The sequence below is a fragment of the Lepidochelys kempii genome, chromosome 1, assembly GCF_965140265.1.
Source record: "Lepidochelys kempii isolate rLepKem1 chromosome 1, rLepKem1.hap2, whole genome shotgun sequence".
Taxonomy (NCBI): domain Eukaryota; kingdom Metazoa; phylum Chordata; order Testudines; family Cheloniidae; genus Lepidochelys; species Lepidochelys kempii.
In genome coordinates this window covers 213,063,077-213,082,135 of record NC_133256.1, presented here as the reverse complement: position 1 = coordinate 213,082,135, position 19,059 = coordinate 213,063,077, and the positions used below count along the sequence as shown (strand labels likewise).

The 19,059-nt window shown below is 43.4% G+C and overlaps 1 protein-coding gene across 1 annotated transcript; it reads left to right on the top strand.

The window, feature by feature from the left end:
- The first annotated feature begins 6,285 nt into the window (after positions 1 to 6,285).
- LOC140905823 (natural killer cells antigen CD94-like) lies at positions 6,286 to 18,233 on the top strand. The gene is made up of 6 exons (XM_073329323.1): positions 6,286 to 6,379; positions 7,579 to 7,671; positions 8,979 to 9,158; positions 14,557 to 14,708; positions 17,079 to 17,185; positions 18,113 to 18,233. Exons 1-6 carry the CDS (start codon positions 6,286 to 6,288, stop codon positions 18,231 to 18,233), a joined length of 747 nt encoding a protein of 248 aa, XP_073185424.1.
- The last annotated feature ends 826 nt before the right edge of the window (positions 18,234 to 19,059 follow it).

The window sequence follows — 19,059 nt, the reverse complement described above, 5'->3', positions numbered from 1 at the left end:
ATCTTACCACAAAAAAGGGGTTTGGAAATGTAACTTGCCGTCCAGTTAATATCTCCAATGTAGCAAGCCAATGGTGGGTTTGTAGTGGTCCCTATGGCGAGTGTAATTTAAATGGCACAATTAGAAATGCCCCCACTTGTACCCAATCAGGAGGATGGGATGCCCCCCTAGGGGCATATGAACTGTTTGGAAAAGCAGCCTTAAATATCCCAGGAATCCCCTTAAGAAACAGTCCTTATTGGGCCCTACAGGGTCACTATTTTGTATATGGCCGAAAGGCTTACAAGGTGCTGCCAGCCAACTGGACAGGTAGCTGTTATATAGCTCATGGAGTTCCTCATCTTTCCATAACTGCCACACTGCCCAAAGGAAAGATTAGAAATGCCCGAGACACCTCTGTTAAGTCACGAGAAAAGACCCTGCGGCGACTGACTAAGGCATTGGCGGGCAATATGAAGAATCCCCTCACAACCGAGAAGCTGGTAGGGTGCTCTGTACTGGGAATAGCGCCACTGTTTACCGGGCCAGCCCTGGCATGCATAGGCCGCTATACTGTAAGGCTGCAGATGGTACTTGAGAAAGTGGCCTTAGAGTTAGAGGACTCGGTTAGTAATTTAGGGTCAGCAGTAAAAACATTAAATAAAGAGGTACAGCAGCTCAGGACGTTTTCCCTCCAAAACAGGCTGGCTTTGGACTATCTCTTGGCATCCCAAGGAGGGGTTTGTGCCCTCATCGGGCCCCGATGTTGTGTATATGTAAATGATAGCAGTTATGAGATCTATGAAAAGGTGGTACAGGCTGAGGCCCATGCCCGAGCCGGAGCACAGGTTGCCTATACTGCCCCAGAGAACGATTGGTTGCAAACCTTGTTTTCAGGCTGGGGTTTGTCGTCTTGGCTTGGTGGTTTATTTAGCCTGCTATTGAAATTTCTCTTTCCTGTACTGCTTGTATTACTGGTATTATGCTGTGCGGTATCATGTGTCAGGGCCCTTTTGCAAAAGTTAATAAGTCATTCTCTTCAGGGCTATCACAAAGTGCTTATGCAAAGTTATATTGTAAAGAAATAAGTAGCCCAAGTGAGAAAACTCAGAGCCAAGGCTGTTGAGTGTTCTCAAAGGGGGGAGTTGTTGGGAACACTGGGGCATGGCCACTAGGTAACTCGAGGGGATGGAAGACCACAAGTGTCGATGAAGCCCCCTCGCACTAGGCCCCTGTGTCCCTGCCCCCCCCTCTCCTGCCTGGAGGCACTCGCAGCAGCTCTGTGTGCTAGGCCCAAGTGTCCTTGGCCCCCCCGCCTGGAGGCACACACAGCAGTTATGCTGAGAATCTGCAACAGTATGTTGCAGAGTCAGACTGCCTGAAACTAAGCAAGGCCAAACAGGGGAGATATGGAAGAACAATGCTGAATAAAGCAGCTTTATGTATAGTTTAACAAATGATACAGAAAATCAGGGAACTAGCTGGGAACTGGATTGGCTGGCTATATGGATACTTGGAGCAGCTTGCTATTGGATAAGTATGCTGGAAAAAAGGATGTATAAAAGCCTGTGTAACTTCCTGCTCTGTTGTGCAGGATTTGAGATTTTATTCTCCCTGTACCTTTTTGCGGCTGCAAATAAACTTTTCTGCTTCTCCACCCCGTTGTGATTATTGGGTGTAGCACACCGGGTAACGAACCACTCAAGCTGTTGTTCAGCCTCTCGGCACTGGGTGCCGGCAACACCTCCATATGAGAGAAATTATAAAAGGCCCTCGAAGCATCTCCATTTTGCCTCTTTCCTGCTCTGGCCTATGGACTTACACAAAAGGAGCCTGAAGACCTTCCAATCTTTTGGAAGTTAAGTTACTGGAGACATTACAAGCCAGCAGTCTATTCCATCATTGCTTCAAACCTGATACAAGAACTTTGCAATGAGTGTATGCATTTGTTTTCCTTGACCATTAGAACTTTATCCTCTTTCTTTTCTTTTATAAATAAACCTTTATATATTAGATACTAAAGGACAACATGATTATTGGGTAAGATCTGAGTTATATATTGGCCTGCCTGTGTGGGTGATCTCTTGAGATTAGAAGAACCCTTTGTTTGATTCAATTGGTTTTTAAATAGCCACTCGTCATTAAGTTCAGTGTCTGGGTAGTGAAACAATGGCTGGGATACCTAAGGAGGCTGCATTTCTGAATTCTTGTTAACCAGTGTGGTGACATAGAAGTTTACTTTTGTTACTGGCCTGGTATATTTTATGGAAGAATAATCACCAGTTTGGGGTGGGTGTGCCCAATTTTTCAGTGGTTTGTCTTGAATCTGGTATTCTCGGCTGGGAACCACTGAGGCACAGTGACAGTTTGCAATGCCTTATGGGGCAAGTACAGCATCACATGATGAAGGCTTATCAATCCCATCATTCCATGGGCATCCTACAGATTGCCAGCCACTTTTCACCTGTCCTGGGTACCTGCAACCCAGCCATCTCTGTCTGAAAGCATGGATCCTGCACTGCCATTCAATATTGTGCTGTGCGTAATGAACACAAGGCTGTAACAGAAGCCCAGTGGGGGCTACTTGCCTGGGGCTTGCCTTGAAGGAGCATATTAACACTGAGGGACAGTAATGTGTGTTGCTGTTGTGTGCTGAGCCTGGCATTGTTTGTTTGCACCATGCTATGAACCTTGCAATGATTGCTATGTGTGCCCGAAAAGTAACACATTGTAAATCACTTTTTAAAGTAGCACTCGGTAATAAAAAGCCCACCAAAGTGTATGTGTATGGAGGGGAAAGTGCGTGACAATGAGTGTGTGTCTTTGAGAGAGAGAGAGTGAGTGTGCGGGAGAGAGTGAGTGTGTCAGCACACTGTCTCATTAAGTTCAGACAACAGCCGAAAACAACCAATCCTGAGGCAGAAGCTGGTGCACGCACAGCTGGTGTCCTCCTGTCCCATCATCCCAGCTCAGCAGAGACCGGTACACCAGCGGGGGGAGCAGGACACCCTAACATCAGCCCCCCCCTCCCTCCCTGGCTGTACATAGCACAGCACAGGAGGAGTCTCTTTCCCCCCACCCAGCAGCAGGCTGCCTGCCACTGTGGGCCTAGTGCCAGGGAAAGCAGGATTCTGCATTAATGTTTAAATTCTGTGATTCTCTCTGATTTCTCCCACAGCCTCCTCTCCCCACAGACCAAGGAGATGCACCCCTCCCCTGTAGTCCAGGCAGGCATACGTTTGCTTCTGGGAGCTGGCATGCTTAGCTGGGCAATACCTATGTGATCTCTTCATGCTGAGGAATTTCAAAGCTTCCTGGGTCTTTGAAAGCAGAGGGGCACATGCCTGTGTAGCTGGATGCTGGGCAGCGGAGTTCAAATCAGTGAGCAGAGTGGTCATGTTGGGCATTGTGAGATACCTCCTGGAGGCCAGTTATGGTGATGTAATAAATGCAGCGTCTACACTGACGCTTTGTCGATCTAACTTTGCTGCAAAAAGCTCCACGCCTCTCGTCGAGTTGGCTTTATTTTTTTGGCAAAGCAGGAGAGTTTTGTTGGCGGCAGGAGCATTGTAGTGTGTACACCTCCAGTTTTATCAACAAAAGTTGCCTTTTGCTGACAAAACTGTGTAGAGCAGACAAGGCCGAACTCTAAGATTCCTCCATTTTAAGAGCAGAGTGGTGACTGGGTTGGATTTCTGCCAGAGGTGAAAATGGGCCGGTACGGGCTGGTACAGTGTACCGGTAAGAAGTGGCTGCTGGTCCAGGCCCATACGCAGCCAACGTTAAAGTCCTGCCACGGCAGCGCCTTGACGTTGCTGCTCGTTTTGTCCCACTGTGTTGGGCCGCCGATGCGGGGTGGGGGGTGGGAGGAGACAAAAGGGGCAGCTGCCCCAGGGCCTCGAAATTTAAAAGGTGCTTCTACTGCGGCAGCAGCCGGAGCCCTGGGCCCTTTAAACCACCCCTGGAGCCCCGGGCGGTGCGGGCCGGGCAGCGCGGAAGGGCTGGCTGAGAGAGGCTGACCCCAAATCCCCGCCCCTTCTGCCCGAGGCCCTGCCCCTTTCGGGGGCCCAGAGCCAGGCCTTGTACCGGAAAGTCTTCTGTGTTACTCTCACCCCTGGTTCCTGCTTTTATTCCCATGTCACGTTCTAGTGGCATTTCCCAGCATCTGCCCACTGACCCAAGTCAGAGACTGTCTTTGTCCTGCGCCTGTTTCTGCTCTTGACCTAGGCACTAAAGTGTCTAGTAAAAGGAATAAAAGAGACTATGAGGCTGCTGATACTGAAGCCATTAGTTTCAAAGGCTTTTCTCATGTTGATTCTGATTTTGCTGACGCCAGTGCTGCTCCCACTGGTTCTTCTAGTGACAATGTTGCTGTGCCCATGGAAATTAGAACTTTTGTTGTAGGGTTCTGATATGGAGGGTTCTGACAGAGACTAGGAATAATTCAAAAGATGAAGTGGCAGAGTGGTTCCCCTATCTCCTTCTGTGCAGTCAATATGTTACAGAAGTCCTGTTTTAGAGAACAGATTGGCAAAGAGCCCATCCTGAGGATGAGTAAAACTGTATTTTAAAACATGTTTGGACATCAGCTAAGTCTTTGGTAGACACAATTGCTTACTGCAGAAGTTCAAGCATCTCAGTGGCTCCAACCCAGGCTTTGAAATTAACACCATCGGCCTCATTAGTTATTCAAACAACCGAGAGTCCCTTTCTTCTGAGCGCCTTGTGCGGGGGCAGCGCACTTCACCTTAGCACAGTGAGAGCTTCCTGTGCAATTGCAGCTGGAACATCGCAGAGTAAAGAATTCTCCCTCTCTCTCAGCTCACATTGACCATATTCTCAGAGGATAGACTCTGAACTCTCTTCTTTCCCTGAGGACATCTATGTAGGACTGACTACACAAGTGTACCTCTTAAAGTTCTATTCCAGAAATCCACTTGACAGACCTCTGGACATATACACAGGTATTGCCACTAAGTGGTCTTTGGTCTTCCTTGTTAAAGTAGATAATTGGCATAGCTGTGATTTACCTCTCCTGTCCTGTTCATGATATGAGTGGTAATTGGATTCAATGCATTTATAACTTTTGTATTTTTTAACTCTGGTAAAACTTAGTACAAGTAACAAACATATTTGGGATGCAATATTTTGGGCAGTCCCTGTAGCATTTTGCTTCTGCATTTATTGCTGTGTGTTCTATGTCATTCTATTACAAATATACAACATCACCACCAACCAGGAAAGGAAAGGAATGGAATACATATATTGATTTCAGAAAACTCTTTGGTAAAAAGTCTCAAGAAATCTTATTGTAAAGTTAATTCAAGTTGTCTTAGAAATCAGCATTGTCTCTTGGACTGAAAGCTTGCTGAGGGACCAGGAACAAAAGCTAATAAATCCAATATATGGAATGCAGTATATGCAATTAAGTGGGGGGAGGTACAAGAAATCGGTGATAAGTTCTCTCATTATTTATGTGGAAGAGGGTGTAACTAGCATGTTAATAACATTTTCAAATGATATTAAAAGAAAAGGTGTTCTGAGCTCTAGAGGAGTCGGAGAAGTCATATAAAATGGTTAGAAATATAGACAGGGCCCAACAAAACGAAATCAAGACAAACATTTTATTCCTATACAAAATATGAGCACCTGAAATCTTGCTGACAGTCCTTAGATATGAATTGTGAAGAACATGGGCTAGGTATTTTTGGTGTAGGGTTCTTGCCCTTTCACTCAAAACCTGAGTTTGTTGACTATTGTGGCATGAGGAAAAACCCATCTGAGCTATTTTGGGTCTGCAGGGTGAGCAGGAGTAAAAACTGTGAAACCTTTTTTTGGTAATAAAAACAGCAGATAAATACACACAACAGAATGAATTGGTTGGGTAACTGCCATTTTTACACATTTTTTGAGAGTGCGATCATCCTTTACAGTTGTGTTTTTTGGTGGGGTGTTGCAGGGAATCCGGTTGCTTTTTTTCAGTATACATAAGGTTTGTTTGGCTTTAGCTATTGATATGTTCTAACAACTTTTCTTTGCAGCTTAACTAAATTTTCTGGAAGCAGATAAAAATGATAAGAAGTACCTACTGAACTCCCTGCTTAATATGAAATTTTAACTCATCCCAATATTCTGGCTTCCATAGACCAATCTATTAGGCCATAATAAGGATTGTGATTTATTTATTTGTTTGCTTTCTGTGGCAGAAATACACAACTCTGTCAGGTCAATTCCTCATTCAACCCCATCACCCACCTCAGTCCACCAAAGAAGAGTCTAAATTTTCTATCCTATATCCCCCCCAGAATGAGCGAGCAGGAGGTGACCTACTCAGAACTGAAATTTCACACTCCTACTCAACAGCAAAGCAGACAGAGAGCTGTGATCACCAAGAACAAAGGTACCTTGCATCACAAGCTATTACTCTATACATGCTGGAGTGTTAATTAGGACCATATTAAGACATAGGCACTAGAGGCCCATGCCTAGGACCCCATCTCCTGGAGTCATGTGATTACAGTAGAATCCCAGCTTTAATTAAAAAAAAATTCTAGCTCTTATGTTTGTGAAAAAAGAAAAAGGCTTAAAAATGTGAATTGGCCATAACCAATGCACTTACACCTGCCTGAATCCTCAAAGAACTTGAAACAATGGCTCTGAGAAGTGTGAGCTGCCCTATTCATTTCAATGGGGTGTTAACTTCAAGGCCCACTGCTCTTGGAAGATACACTTCAACCCCACCCCTGCCGCGGAGTCTACATGTGCCAGAAAAGAAAGAGTGAAGTAGGGCTGGCTGGACAGCCCATCTAAGCAGATGCACTAGTTGCTGGGGTGAACATTGGGAACTCCCTCTGCAGCCACATTTTACCCTTCTAAAGAGAAGGGGGTCTTTGCTGGTGACCTGTCTGTCTGAGAAGGGATTGGATTGTCCTGCCACTGCTACTCCAAATGGGCAGTGACACATGGGGGTGGGAAGATGGAGCTGGAGAGGAGACCTTTGTTGTGATATGGCCATACTGACCATAGTCAAAGTTCTTCATCCACTATCTGTCCATTGTTTCTAGTGGGGTATTTCAGGAGTTGGAAAGTTCTATGTTTGCTCTCTATTGTGCTTGCTAATGTCATGTTACTGGGAGACTTGGGATCCAAAATCAGTAAATAATCATGCAGATGGAGAGTTCACAGACTCACCAGTCAAAAAAGAAGTCTGTTTTCCCCAATCACTTATTGGTTGTCAGAATTATTGAGCATCTAATCAAAAGAAGCTCTTATTTTGCAGGTTGCTGTATTTCACATCCACCTCAATGCTTCACAGCATAAGCCAGCTGCTGGGGGTTAGGAAGAAACTTCCTGTATGGGCAGCCTATTCCATAGTTGTCCATTATTGGGAACTTACACTGTACTCTGAAGAACTGATATGGGCCACTCCTGAAGACAAGACAGTGGACTAGATGGACTATTGGTCTGATATTCTGTGGGAATTGCTGGGTGGGTTCTGGCTTTGAGAATCTGCCACAGACTGGAGAAGCCCCAATCTGACCCCTGAGTCTCAGGAGAGGGACTCAGTTTGCCTGTCTTTGTTCCTGCTCTCTCTGTTAGATTCGTCTTCTCCTCTGTGGAGGCCCTTTGCAGTAATCTTTGGAATCCTCTGCCTGGCTTTGCTGGTAACATCAGGGGTCTTGGGTGCTCTGGGTAAGTACTATAGAGAAGACACTAAAACCCAAGTTTTCAAAGCGGTCACTGATTTTGAGGGCCTCAGTTTTTGAGTGACCAATTTGATACACCTTGAGCCTGATATTTCAGTTGTCCTGAAACTCATCTCTCCCATTACTTTATGACACTGGTAATGAAATAGATTTTAATCTCTGGGTCATAAATTCAAATCCAGGTCACTCAGAGATTAAAAGCACAAATTGTTGCCATCTGCTGGCAATTGGATGTGAAATGAATTATTTATTATTAGCATTGCAGTAGCACCTAGAGGCCCCACTTCATTTTGCTAGGTGCTATACAACTATATAACAAAAAGACAGCCTCTGCCCCAACAAGCTTACAGTCCAACTATAAGACTATACACAACAGGTGGATACCAGTGACCAGGTGTCCATCTCATCAACCAGCACCAGAGCTGGAGGTGATCATCTCCATGCTTCACAGTCTCTGCAGGAAGACTAAAATGTGAATACGTCTTGGAAACAACTCATCTCTCATACCAAATGGTGTTCTCTCCAAAACAAAGAGGAGGCACGTCCATGGGGCAATGCAGTGAAGCCGGCAGTGTTGGTACTTTACCAGTGCCATGGATAAGCAGTGATGACCCCTGCAGTTCAGGTTGGCAGTTTATCATCTTTCAGTAACACTACATTTACAGAAGGCCAATTCAGACAAAGCTACTAAACCTAGAGTGGCACAGGGGTCCCTGGAGATCCCATCTAAGAGACAGAAAATATTATTGTGCTAATCACTGCTCATGCTCTGCTACTCCATACTGTGTAGTATGAAAATCTTTGTGGTGACAGAACTCTGTAGTAACAATTTGAGCCCCCATGGAACTGGGATGGCTCCCCCTTTATCATGGCCCTTATTGGGGCACATTGTTGCTTGTCAGCCTTGCCTACTTAAAAGGAAACTTTTATCCAGTATTCCCTTAACTCTCTCCACAAATAGACATAGCATGTCTGAAATCATTTCCTATTCTCCCCATAAATGACAAGGTATGGAAGTTTGGGGTAGATATGTCAGGGAAGATCGCACACTGAGCATTGGCCTTTCCATTCAGGGCATCCAAGCATATGGCTTCACAGGAGACCCCAGATTTTCTTGAACAGGCCTTGAACATTAAAAAGATTTTTAAAATGAAAGAAGAATCTTATTAGTGTATTTTTTTAAATTATTTCTTTAACATCAAAAATAATTGGAACTGGAAATAATAAACTTATATCTCTTTGTTCTTCTATCTTGCAAGCCATTGGGATGTTATTTTCTCTTTTTCCATCTAGTTTGCAGATGGCAGCAAAACTTCAGCCAGCAGCAGGGAATTCTGGAAAATCTTACCTGCCAGCAAATTATCTTGGAACACCAAACTCATGAGCTACAGGAAATCCTAGAAAACCTCACAAGGGAGAGAGATTATCTTCAAACCGAGAATATTAATTTCTTGAAGACTTTGCAGTCAAAAGGTACAGGACCTTGCCTTTGGCAGACAACTGTGTTTCTTGTATTTAGCTTTAGTCTTGGTAATTTTCAACAGAACTTCTGAAATGGCATGAAAAAAGTGGAAAAATTAGTTATTTTTTGTTTCTAAATTTCCCTCATTTTTTGAAATTCAATTTTTTAAAAAAATCAACTAGCGCTAATGAGTATGTTTTCTAACCAGAGAAATATAACCCAAATCACCCAACCCCCCAGTCTCTGCTGGACTTGGTGGTGGTGATCAGGAGCCAGTTACAGCTCCTAATCCTGGTGCTGGTTTTACACAGGCCCCAGTCCTGGGGGTGTTAAGGGCATCTTGGATTCTGTGGCCCCTCCCACTCTCTCTTAAAATACATACCCCATGCCAGGGCTTGAACATGGTGTTTGCCAGCAGAGGATCCCTCACTCAAAGGATATCCCTAGAAGCCAGTTTCCACCCTCTTGGACTACCAGAGTGGCAAAAGAGAGCAGCGTCTACACCATGATCTGATTCTAATAGCTTCCAGCACTTCTGTAGTCCCCGTGGTGACATTTTAAATTAATTAGAATGCTTTACTTTTGTATAGGAACAAGGAAAGTTTGTCAATGTGCTCCTTGTGTTCACTTTCTTCAAGGAAAGGGCCAAACAGTTGATAACATACATAAGGGCCTACATTTTCTGTTGGCATAACTCTATTGAAGTCTATGGTATTTTGCCAGCAGAGACTTATCCCATTATGTGTTGCAGGAAGAAAGTTGGATGAAAATGAAGAAAAATCTGGGTTGCTTTTTTAAAATATTATAAAAAACTCTTGAATTAATTATTCCATTAATATTTTTCTACCTACTCCATACAGGAACCTTAAATCCTATCTCAACACAGAATATGATTCTTAATCAACGTCAGCTGCTAATGAACAGAGAGATTGAGGAGAATTAACTCACCAGCTGTTCACCTCTGGAGAGTAGCATTCAAATGGTGGATTTCTAGTCACAAGCAATATGAGTTTGTTGCAAATAGTTTCTCAGTCATTATGGCCCTTATTAAACAAAGCACTTGAACATGTGGGTCAGTCCCATTAATTTCAGTGCAATGTATGCATGTGCTTAGGAGCTTTGCTGCATTGGGGCCAAAATAACTAAGGGTATGTCTATACTTAAAATGCTACAGCTGCGCCACTGTAGTTCTTCAATTAAGACACTGCCTATGCCAACGAGAGGCGTTCTCCCCTCAGTGGAGGTAATCCACCTCCCAGAGAGATGGTAGCTAGGTTCTTCCACTGACCTTTAACTATGCTGTTCAGGGATGTGGATTTTTAATACCCCTGAGTGACATAGTTAAACTGACTTAATTTTCTAATTGTAGATTGGGCATAAGAATGTTGTAACATGTTCAGCTTTCCTGAACTGGGGACTCTTAATGTAGCAAGCCTCTGTGTGCTTCAGTCAGCTATTTGCACATGCAATTCCAGCAAATTCAACATTTTCCAGAGTAAACTGATTTTTGGGGAATTTTCCATCACGCATTTCAATGGATAATTTCAAACCAGCTCTACAATTTGCCTTATATAATCTTAGCATACTGACCAGTTCACAGTTTGTCTCTCTCACTAGAAAGGGAATGAAAACTTGAAAGGGCAGCCTGGTGTTCTGGGGGAGTGGGCAATTTAAACTTCCACTTCCTCTGCTTCAGCCCCTCACTCCTCCCCTTCCAGCACACCCAACTGCTTCTCTTCACTTCCCATAACCACAGGATGCCTCCTCTTTGTTCTCCTGTCACAGAGTAGCTGGTCCCGGTCACTAGACCAGGCGTAGTGCCCCTGTGTCACAGTAGGTGAGCCTAATCCAGCCAATTAGAAGGGGCTGGGGTGCATCTGGGACTATAAAGGTTGACTAACGGCCAAGCAGAGGAGAGAGTGATTGGGCTAGGCAGTGCCTATGGATGGAAAGCCAGGGTAGAGTAGCACTAGCTCCTGCGGTGAGTCCCAAAGTAAAGGACTAAGTGCTCAGGGAGCCACCCCTGAGTCCACTGCTCTAAGAAGGGAACTGAGCTGACTAGAGCTGGGAAGCTGCCTGGTGCAAGCTGCTGGAGACTCGGGGAGGGGTGGCCCAAAAGCCTGAGAACAAAGAGTGAGTTAAAAGATGATTTTCTGTTTGTTTACTCACTCGTGCAAGAGAACAAACCTGCTTGAAAGAGACCTGGCATAGCTGAACATACTTGTCTGATAGCTGGAGGGGGTGGGAGAAGTTTCTCATGGTTACATCCTCCCATTAACTTTCCACCCCTTTACTTATGCATTATGGGGTAGGGACTGTTTTTGTATTTAAGCAGTGTTGTAGGGAGCACTGTGATGCTGGAGGGAGTGTCTTTCACATGGGCTAGGAAAACAAGAAATCCTGAGATCTCCTGCAACAAAACCAGACCCATTTCCCCCAAACCTGATAAACAGGAAGATTGTTCTAGTATCCTGCCAGGTTAACATTTGGCTAAAAAATATTGACTAACTACCTTGTGCCTAATTAGGTACAGTTTACTCTTTACAGTCTGACATAAGCAAATTCTCATTCTCAAATATAGCACAGCTGTGTTCTTTAACAGTTATTTCAACTCATTGTCCCTTTATAAAAATGTAATGAGCAGTTTGGGGTCTTTGTTTGGAAATTGCTATGTAAACATCAGCTGTCATTATTACTAACCTAATATGTCAGGTACAGTGCTTTATTTTCAGGTCATCTGTGGTGAGATGGTCTGTCTGTAACATAACAAGATTGACAGGTTGGGAGGACACTGTCCATACTGTAAACATGAACCACCACTGTAAGAGAGTAGCAAACATCTTGAGAGTGCTGTCTGCATGTTACATCAAGTACATGAGGACATATGGTGTCTAGACTGTACCTGTTCCTGGTGTATAGTGTGCTAAGCAATTTTCCAAGGAAAATGACACAATCTTAGCTAAGTACTAATAACTAGTATGATATGGCTGTGAAAAAAGCTAATTCCGTCTTGGGATGCATCAGGAGAGGTATTTCCAGTAGGGATAAGGAGGTTTTAGTACCGTTATACAAGGCACTGGTGAGACCTCACCTGGAATACTGTGTGCAGTTCTGGTCTCCCATGTTTAAGAAGGATGAATTCAAACTGGAACAGGTACAGAGAAAGGCTAGTAGGATGACCCGAGGAATGGAAAATTTGTCTTATGAAAGGAGACTTAAGGAGCTTGGCTTGTTTAGCCTAACTAAAAGAAGGTTGAGGGGAGATATGATTGCTCTCTATAAATATATCAGAGGGATAAATACCAGAGAGGGAGAGGAATTATTTAAGCTCAGTACCAATGTGGACACAAGAACAAATGGATATAAACTGGCCACCAGGAAGTTTAGACTTGAAATTAGATGAAGGTTTCTAACCAGCAGAGGAGTGAAGTTTTGGAATAGCCTTCCAAGGGAAGCAGTGGGGGCAAAAGATCTATCTGGCTTTAAGATTAAACTCGATAAGTTTATGGAGGAGATGGTATGATGGGATAACATGGTTTTGGTAATTAAATATTCATGGTAAATAGGCCCAATGGCCTGTGATGGGATATTAGATGGGGTGGGATCTGAGTTACCCAGGAAAGAATTTTCTGTAGTATCTGGCTAGTGAATCTTGCCCATATGCTCAGGGTTTAGCTGATTGCCATATTTGGGAAGGAATTTTTCTCCAGGGCAGATTGGAAGAGGACTGGAGGATTTTCGCCTTCCTCTGTAGCATGGGGCACGGGTCACTTGCTGGAGGATTCTCTGCTCCTTGAAGTCTTTAAACCACGATTTGAGGACTTCAATAGCTCAGACATAGGTGAGAGATTTTTGCAGGAGTGGTGGGTGAAATTCTGTGGCCTGCATTGTGCAGGAGGTCAGACTAGATGATCATAATGATCCCTTCTGACCTAAATATCTATGAACTAAAGCTGATAAAAAAATTCCCTCCACCATTTTGTGGTGGATAATTGCCTCTCTTTTTAACTGTTTGCAGTAATGTTGCTGCGTTGGTCCCAAGATATTACAATGACAAGGTGGGTGAGGTAACATCTTTTACATAGTGGCACATGAGTCTTTCATTTGGAGAGGCTACACGCAGGAGAGCCAGAAGCTCCCTAGAAGTGGGGGGCCCACTGGCGCCCAGACTGTGGCCCTGTCCCCCTCTGCCCTTCCCACAAGACATGCCCAGGCTTCTTCCTCCCCCCGAAGACCCACTCGCTCAGGGAGCAACAAAGAACTGGGGGCAGGTGGGTGTGTCAGAGGAACCAGCAACAACTACAGAAGGGAGGAGATCCCATAGGGGGAATATGGGGAGGAGCAGAGAACAGCCAGGATGCAGGACATGACCAAACTATGGGGGTGAAGACAGAGAACTGCACTGGGGGTGTGTGGAAAGGCAGGTAGAGGGACAAGAAGGCCCATCAGCCCAGTGCATGCTGATGTAGGAAGGGGAAGGACCTCTGAGGGGGAGCACATGTGCCCAGGTCCACACACACATGGGCAGGAGGGGAAACACTGCAGCTGAAGGGTGGGGGAAAGCAGGTGGGCAGTGCAGCACTGGGGGTGCAGGGAGGGCTTCATGCTACTCAATCCTCCCCCCAGCAGAGGAGGGGCAGATCGGGGGGATAGGGATATGGTGCTGGTGTCGTCCCCACCCCCACCCCTTCTAGGTAGCTTCCAGCGCTCCTGCTCCCAGGGTGCAGAGGAGACAGGCCAATACACCTCCAAAGGGAGGTAACCCGCATCTGGCATTTGCCCCCTGCATGGCCAGCCTTTTTTATTTTGCGGAGGTTTAACCTCTTATATGTGCTGCCCATAATCTTTTATTGGACCAGTTCCTTCTGGTGAAAGATACAAGGTTTCAAGCTGCAATGAGCTGCTTTTTAAGATGACGAAGAAGAAGCTGTGTAGCTCGAAAGCTTCTCTCTTTCACCAACAGAAGTTGGTCCAATAAAAGATTTTACCTCACCTAGCTTCTTTCTCTGTTAACAGTTTTCTCAGAATTACAGATTTATTTGAAATGTTTCATTTTTTATGAAAAATTATAAACATTCTTTTTTTAATGTGCAATCATTTCCCTTGTTATCTTGCTATCTCTTCATTTACCCACTCATTGTCCCTTTTAATATTTTTGACACTACAAATGTGGGAGAGAAGGGGAAGGCGGGAGGGAGAATAAAAATATTCTCAGGAAACTTTGAAAAATGATTTTTAAAATTTCTAAGGAAAATAAATTGGTATATTTGACTATTTATACTAGACATTGTAGAGTCAGAGGATGAAATATCAGTATCAGCTCTCAGGTGGATTTGTTGGAAAGAGAACCTAATGTCTAACTGACTCTCACTCAGTTCTGACCCTCTGCACATATATTTTCTCATGAAGGAGACAAGTGCATCATTTGTCCAAAGAACTGGATACAGCATGGGAAGGACTGTTATGAACTTTCATCTGGTATAAAATCTTGGTCTGTGTGTAAAGAATATTGCTCTTCCCTGGGCTCCAGACTGCTGAAGATAGACAGCAAGGAAGAGCTGGTAGAGTCTATTTCATTTCTTTTGAATTCCTGTATATCCCAAACTACAAATAACTGATTTGTCAAAGATAGGAGAGGAAGAGGTTATATTGATGTGTCTGACTGCTATATTATTTTATGGTGAAAATACATACCAAATCTACAAATTTGACTAATACAAACAATAAAATTGTCAAAGGAAAAGGCGTACTTGTGGCACCTTAGTGACTAACAAATTTATTTGAGCATAAGCTTTCGTGAGCTACAGCTTATGCTCAGATAAATTTGTTAGTCTCTACGGTGCCACAAGTACTCCTTTTCTTTTTGCGGATACAGACTAACACAGCTGCTATTCTCAAACCTGTCAATAAAATTGTTCTAACCCCTCAGGGCTATTAACTTATCACTCTCCATTCATCCCTCCTTGATAGCCTTGGAAAATAAGATTTGTCTTGATAACAGTACCTTTTCTACTCATGATATGGACATTGGCATAATATGAGTCCCTCATCCATATCAGCTATATCCTCAGTTCCGAAGGGGCCCTTAGCTAACTTTGTATATTGGAGAAGTGGAAAGAATTTAGAATCATCACTGATTTAAGCAGTTAAAGGAATTGAGAGTATGGCTTCACTGCAGTTTTAACACAAGTTATCTACACTTGAGTTATTTCTCTTGAGTTAGCCTAACTGGAGCGAGAGCAGACACAGTGTGAAATTACACTGGAGCTGCTGTGTTCACACTAGCACTGAACTCCCCTATATGTACCACCAAGACTTCTGGGGGTGTATCCCATGATTCTTAGCACTGCAGTATGCTGAGTTGCTCTGAGTTCTTTCCCAGTGAATTGTGGGAGAACTTGTCTGTTCTTTCTAGGCACATGGGGAAAATTGTTCTCTAATGCCTTCCCACTAGGAAGTGGGAGCTAGCCTGCATCCACATTAGAGTCATCATGTTGGCAGCAGATGAGTTGTATTAACTCAAGCTTTAGCCTATGCACCCTGGCAGACCAGACAACTCAAGTTAAAAGCACTGCAATTAAGGATTCTTGTTTGTGGATGGGACTGGGCAGAGCTTTGTAATTTGGGGGTTAATATGTTTTGCTATGCTAGAGAGCCAGAAGGGTGGAGGAATATTTGCAGGGGTTTACACTCACACTGCCTTTGTGGTTAGTAGAGCTGGCTCATTCATTCCAAAGTGTGCTTTGATTAAGCCTGCTTTGAAAGTGGAGTAGATTAAAGTGCACTAGGCAATTTTGAGTGCATGGCAGCAGGTTCCACATGGACACTTTCTGCTCAGCAGGCTAGTGCGGGATAGGTTTTACACCCCAGCTTGCAGTGAACTAAGTGTTTGTATATACAAGCCCACATTATCTCTGGCAATGTGTTAGCAATCTAGGTATCTGTTTCAATTATGATCTGACCCCTCAGAGTTAGTTGGCTATTAATGGTACACCCATAGTGTACACTGCTCCTAAGGGAGGGAATGCCTCACGTCCCTCAACTCTCTGGAGCATAGATTTGGTTACCAAAGGGCTCCCATGCACCCCCCTACGTTGGAATCACTGTACCTTTATTGTATTCTTTCATGGAGAGGAGGGGAGGTATACTAGGGAAAAGTGTCTTTATAAAACAACCCCCCCCACACACATTATGGCCCCTTTTCTGGGTGTAAGGAATTCTGTGATTGGCCAGCTGGCAGTCGGACCTACATAGAACATTAACCATATTCCTTTCCTTCAAATCCATATAACTATAGGAAGGGCAGAAGCAGGGGACTGAGTTGTGTTCTTTTTATTAAGAGATGGTAAAAAATTATTTCCAAATTTTTGAATAAAACTATTTTATTTTAAAAAATTCATTTTCATTTTTCTGTGAAAGAAAATGATTTAGTTTTAAATTGAAATGCTAGTTTGATTTTTTTTTAACCACAACAAAAATCATTTTTCAGTGTCTTAGTTTTATAGGTTTTCTGCTCCCCCCCCCACCTCAATCTATTTTCCAACTTGAAAAGTGGGGAGTAAAACAAAAAAAATGGGTGGTACTGTAGGGGGGAGGTTTTTCATTGCTTCTCCCCCTCACTTTCTCTCTCACTCTCACTTCTTCCCCACTTCTTACATGGGGAGGAAAAGAAGGAAAAATAAGAAAGTGCTGAGGGGAAAAGAGTAGAGATGGGGAGAGGGGAGATAATCTGGAAACCAATAATCAAAAAACAAACTTTTCAGGTTTCAAAAACTAAAATGGAAAATGAAAAAAAAATGAAGCTAGTATTGAAGAATCTGTGGGAAACATTTTGATTTTGATGAAACTGTATATATAATGGAAAAAATTATCCGTCAAATTTCTGCCAGTTCTATCATATTTTTGTCTCTCTCTTTTTTTCTCCTCCGTAGGACTTCATAAAACCACTGACAAGTTTTCGTTACTGGATGGGATTATTGTATAATGACACCAAAGGTTACTGGCAATGGGAAGATGGTACTGCTCTCACCACTGATGTGTAAGACTTTGCTACTATTTCCCTGTGTATTTATTGCAGAATTTTTACAGGGCGCAAACACCAAGGGGAGAGCCATTTCTGAAGTCTGACCTCAGAAGTGTGTGTGTGTGTGTGATTCACTGGATCAGGACTACAATGTAGCATAAATCATCCTGCCTCCCAGTTTGTGCCTAGTAGCAGAGAAGGGTGGAATATGTCCTGGACGGAACTGGCTGAAAGAAAAATTTTAAATCTAAAATGGCATTTTAAAACAATTTTTGTTGTAAAACACTTGTCTTTGAAAATGTTTGCTTTTTCTGATACTTTTAATCTCAACTTCCCATGGAAATAGGGGGTTTTTTGCTTACGCTTTTTTTAATGTCCCATTCACTGATAATTTTTTGAAGAAGCATTCTGATAACTTCACCAACAATTTGGAAAACCCCCAAATGGATTGGCTTTGAGCCCTGTAAAATGGAAACAACTTTGACTTTTTTCCTGATTTCTCCCTCCCTTCCCCAACTGTAGTCCTGAGGTTCAGGAAACAACAGGTGTGTGTTTGTTTTGTTTTTTCATCTGCCAATAATTTCTAAGGAAAAAAAATTGTAGGTACAATTCCACTTAATAACTTTCTACATTTTTTTTTCTGAGCTGAACACTGAAAGGTTGTGCAGGTCAGGTCTGTGAAGTGTTTGGAAAAAACACTGTTGAATACCAGGGCCTAAATAACTGTGGATGCTGGAGGTCAGGAATAAGGGGCATTAGCATCCCTCTGCCCTGTACTTCACTCTAGTCAACATAACTAGTTTACTGTTCTCATAACCTCACTTCCATATTTTTGAAAAGCTACTCTGCTCATCACAATTATACCTGTGTTATCATGGTAACTATTTATGGTTTTTGATATGTGACTTGTTTGGCTGACAGTAAAATGTCTCTCCATCCCAGGTTTCCAAATCTGAGAAGTTACCACGGTCCATATTGTGCAACACTGAAAAATGGAAAAGCCTTGGGCTATTCTTGTGAAGGCCTAAACTTCTGTGTGTGTGAAAAGGGTCTGTTTAGCTAAAGTCTTCTGTAATGGCACAAGAATGAACATATGAGGTGCTATTTTGGAGTATCCAGTTGCTACTGTTGCCTATATTTATAAGGCTCCATCTTGTATGGAGCTGAGTATGGAGTCCAACTTAAGTCATCCAACTCTGACATAAGTTATTTAAGTTTTGAGCATTGTGGTCCTGTTTCAGCAGAGCACAAAACAGGACAGGGTCCCTACTAAGCTGTTAAAATTCTCTGTGCTCAGAAAGTGCTTGTAAGCTATTATAGAAGGAGATGGCTCCTCTTTCAGTGGGAGGAACAATAATCACACTCCACTTCACCAACCAGCCTTCTGTTCTTGGCCCTTGCTGCTGCTACTGTTCATCTGCTCCAAAATCCAGACCAGCCTGCAGAATGTGACACTGCTGTAGAGCCAGCTTGAGGCTACTGTCCCCAGGATTCACCCATCTCACATGGAGAACTCTCTTATCTCCTGTTGCCAATATATCATTTTTATACAAAAACTTTTTTTTTGCTTCTAATTCTGATTTTTTTTCTTGTCCTGTACCAAGAATATATTTTTTTTACCTATTATGTCCATATTTGAAGACTTACTATTAAACAACTGAAACAATGTTCTAATTCTTTGGTAATTACTACTTTGGCTTTGAGAGGTCCTCTTTAACTCCCCGTCCCCAATATCATTATGCCACCTAACAACAATCAGAAAGGAAACCATGGAGCAGATTTAGATCACTTCTTACTAGAGACCTTACTCTGATGTAGTGGTTCTCAACCCATGGCCTGTGGGCCACTTGCAACCCAATCAGCACACAGCTGCAGCCCATGTGACATCC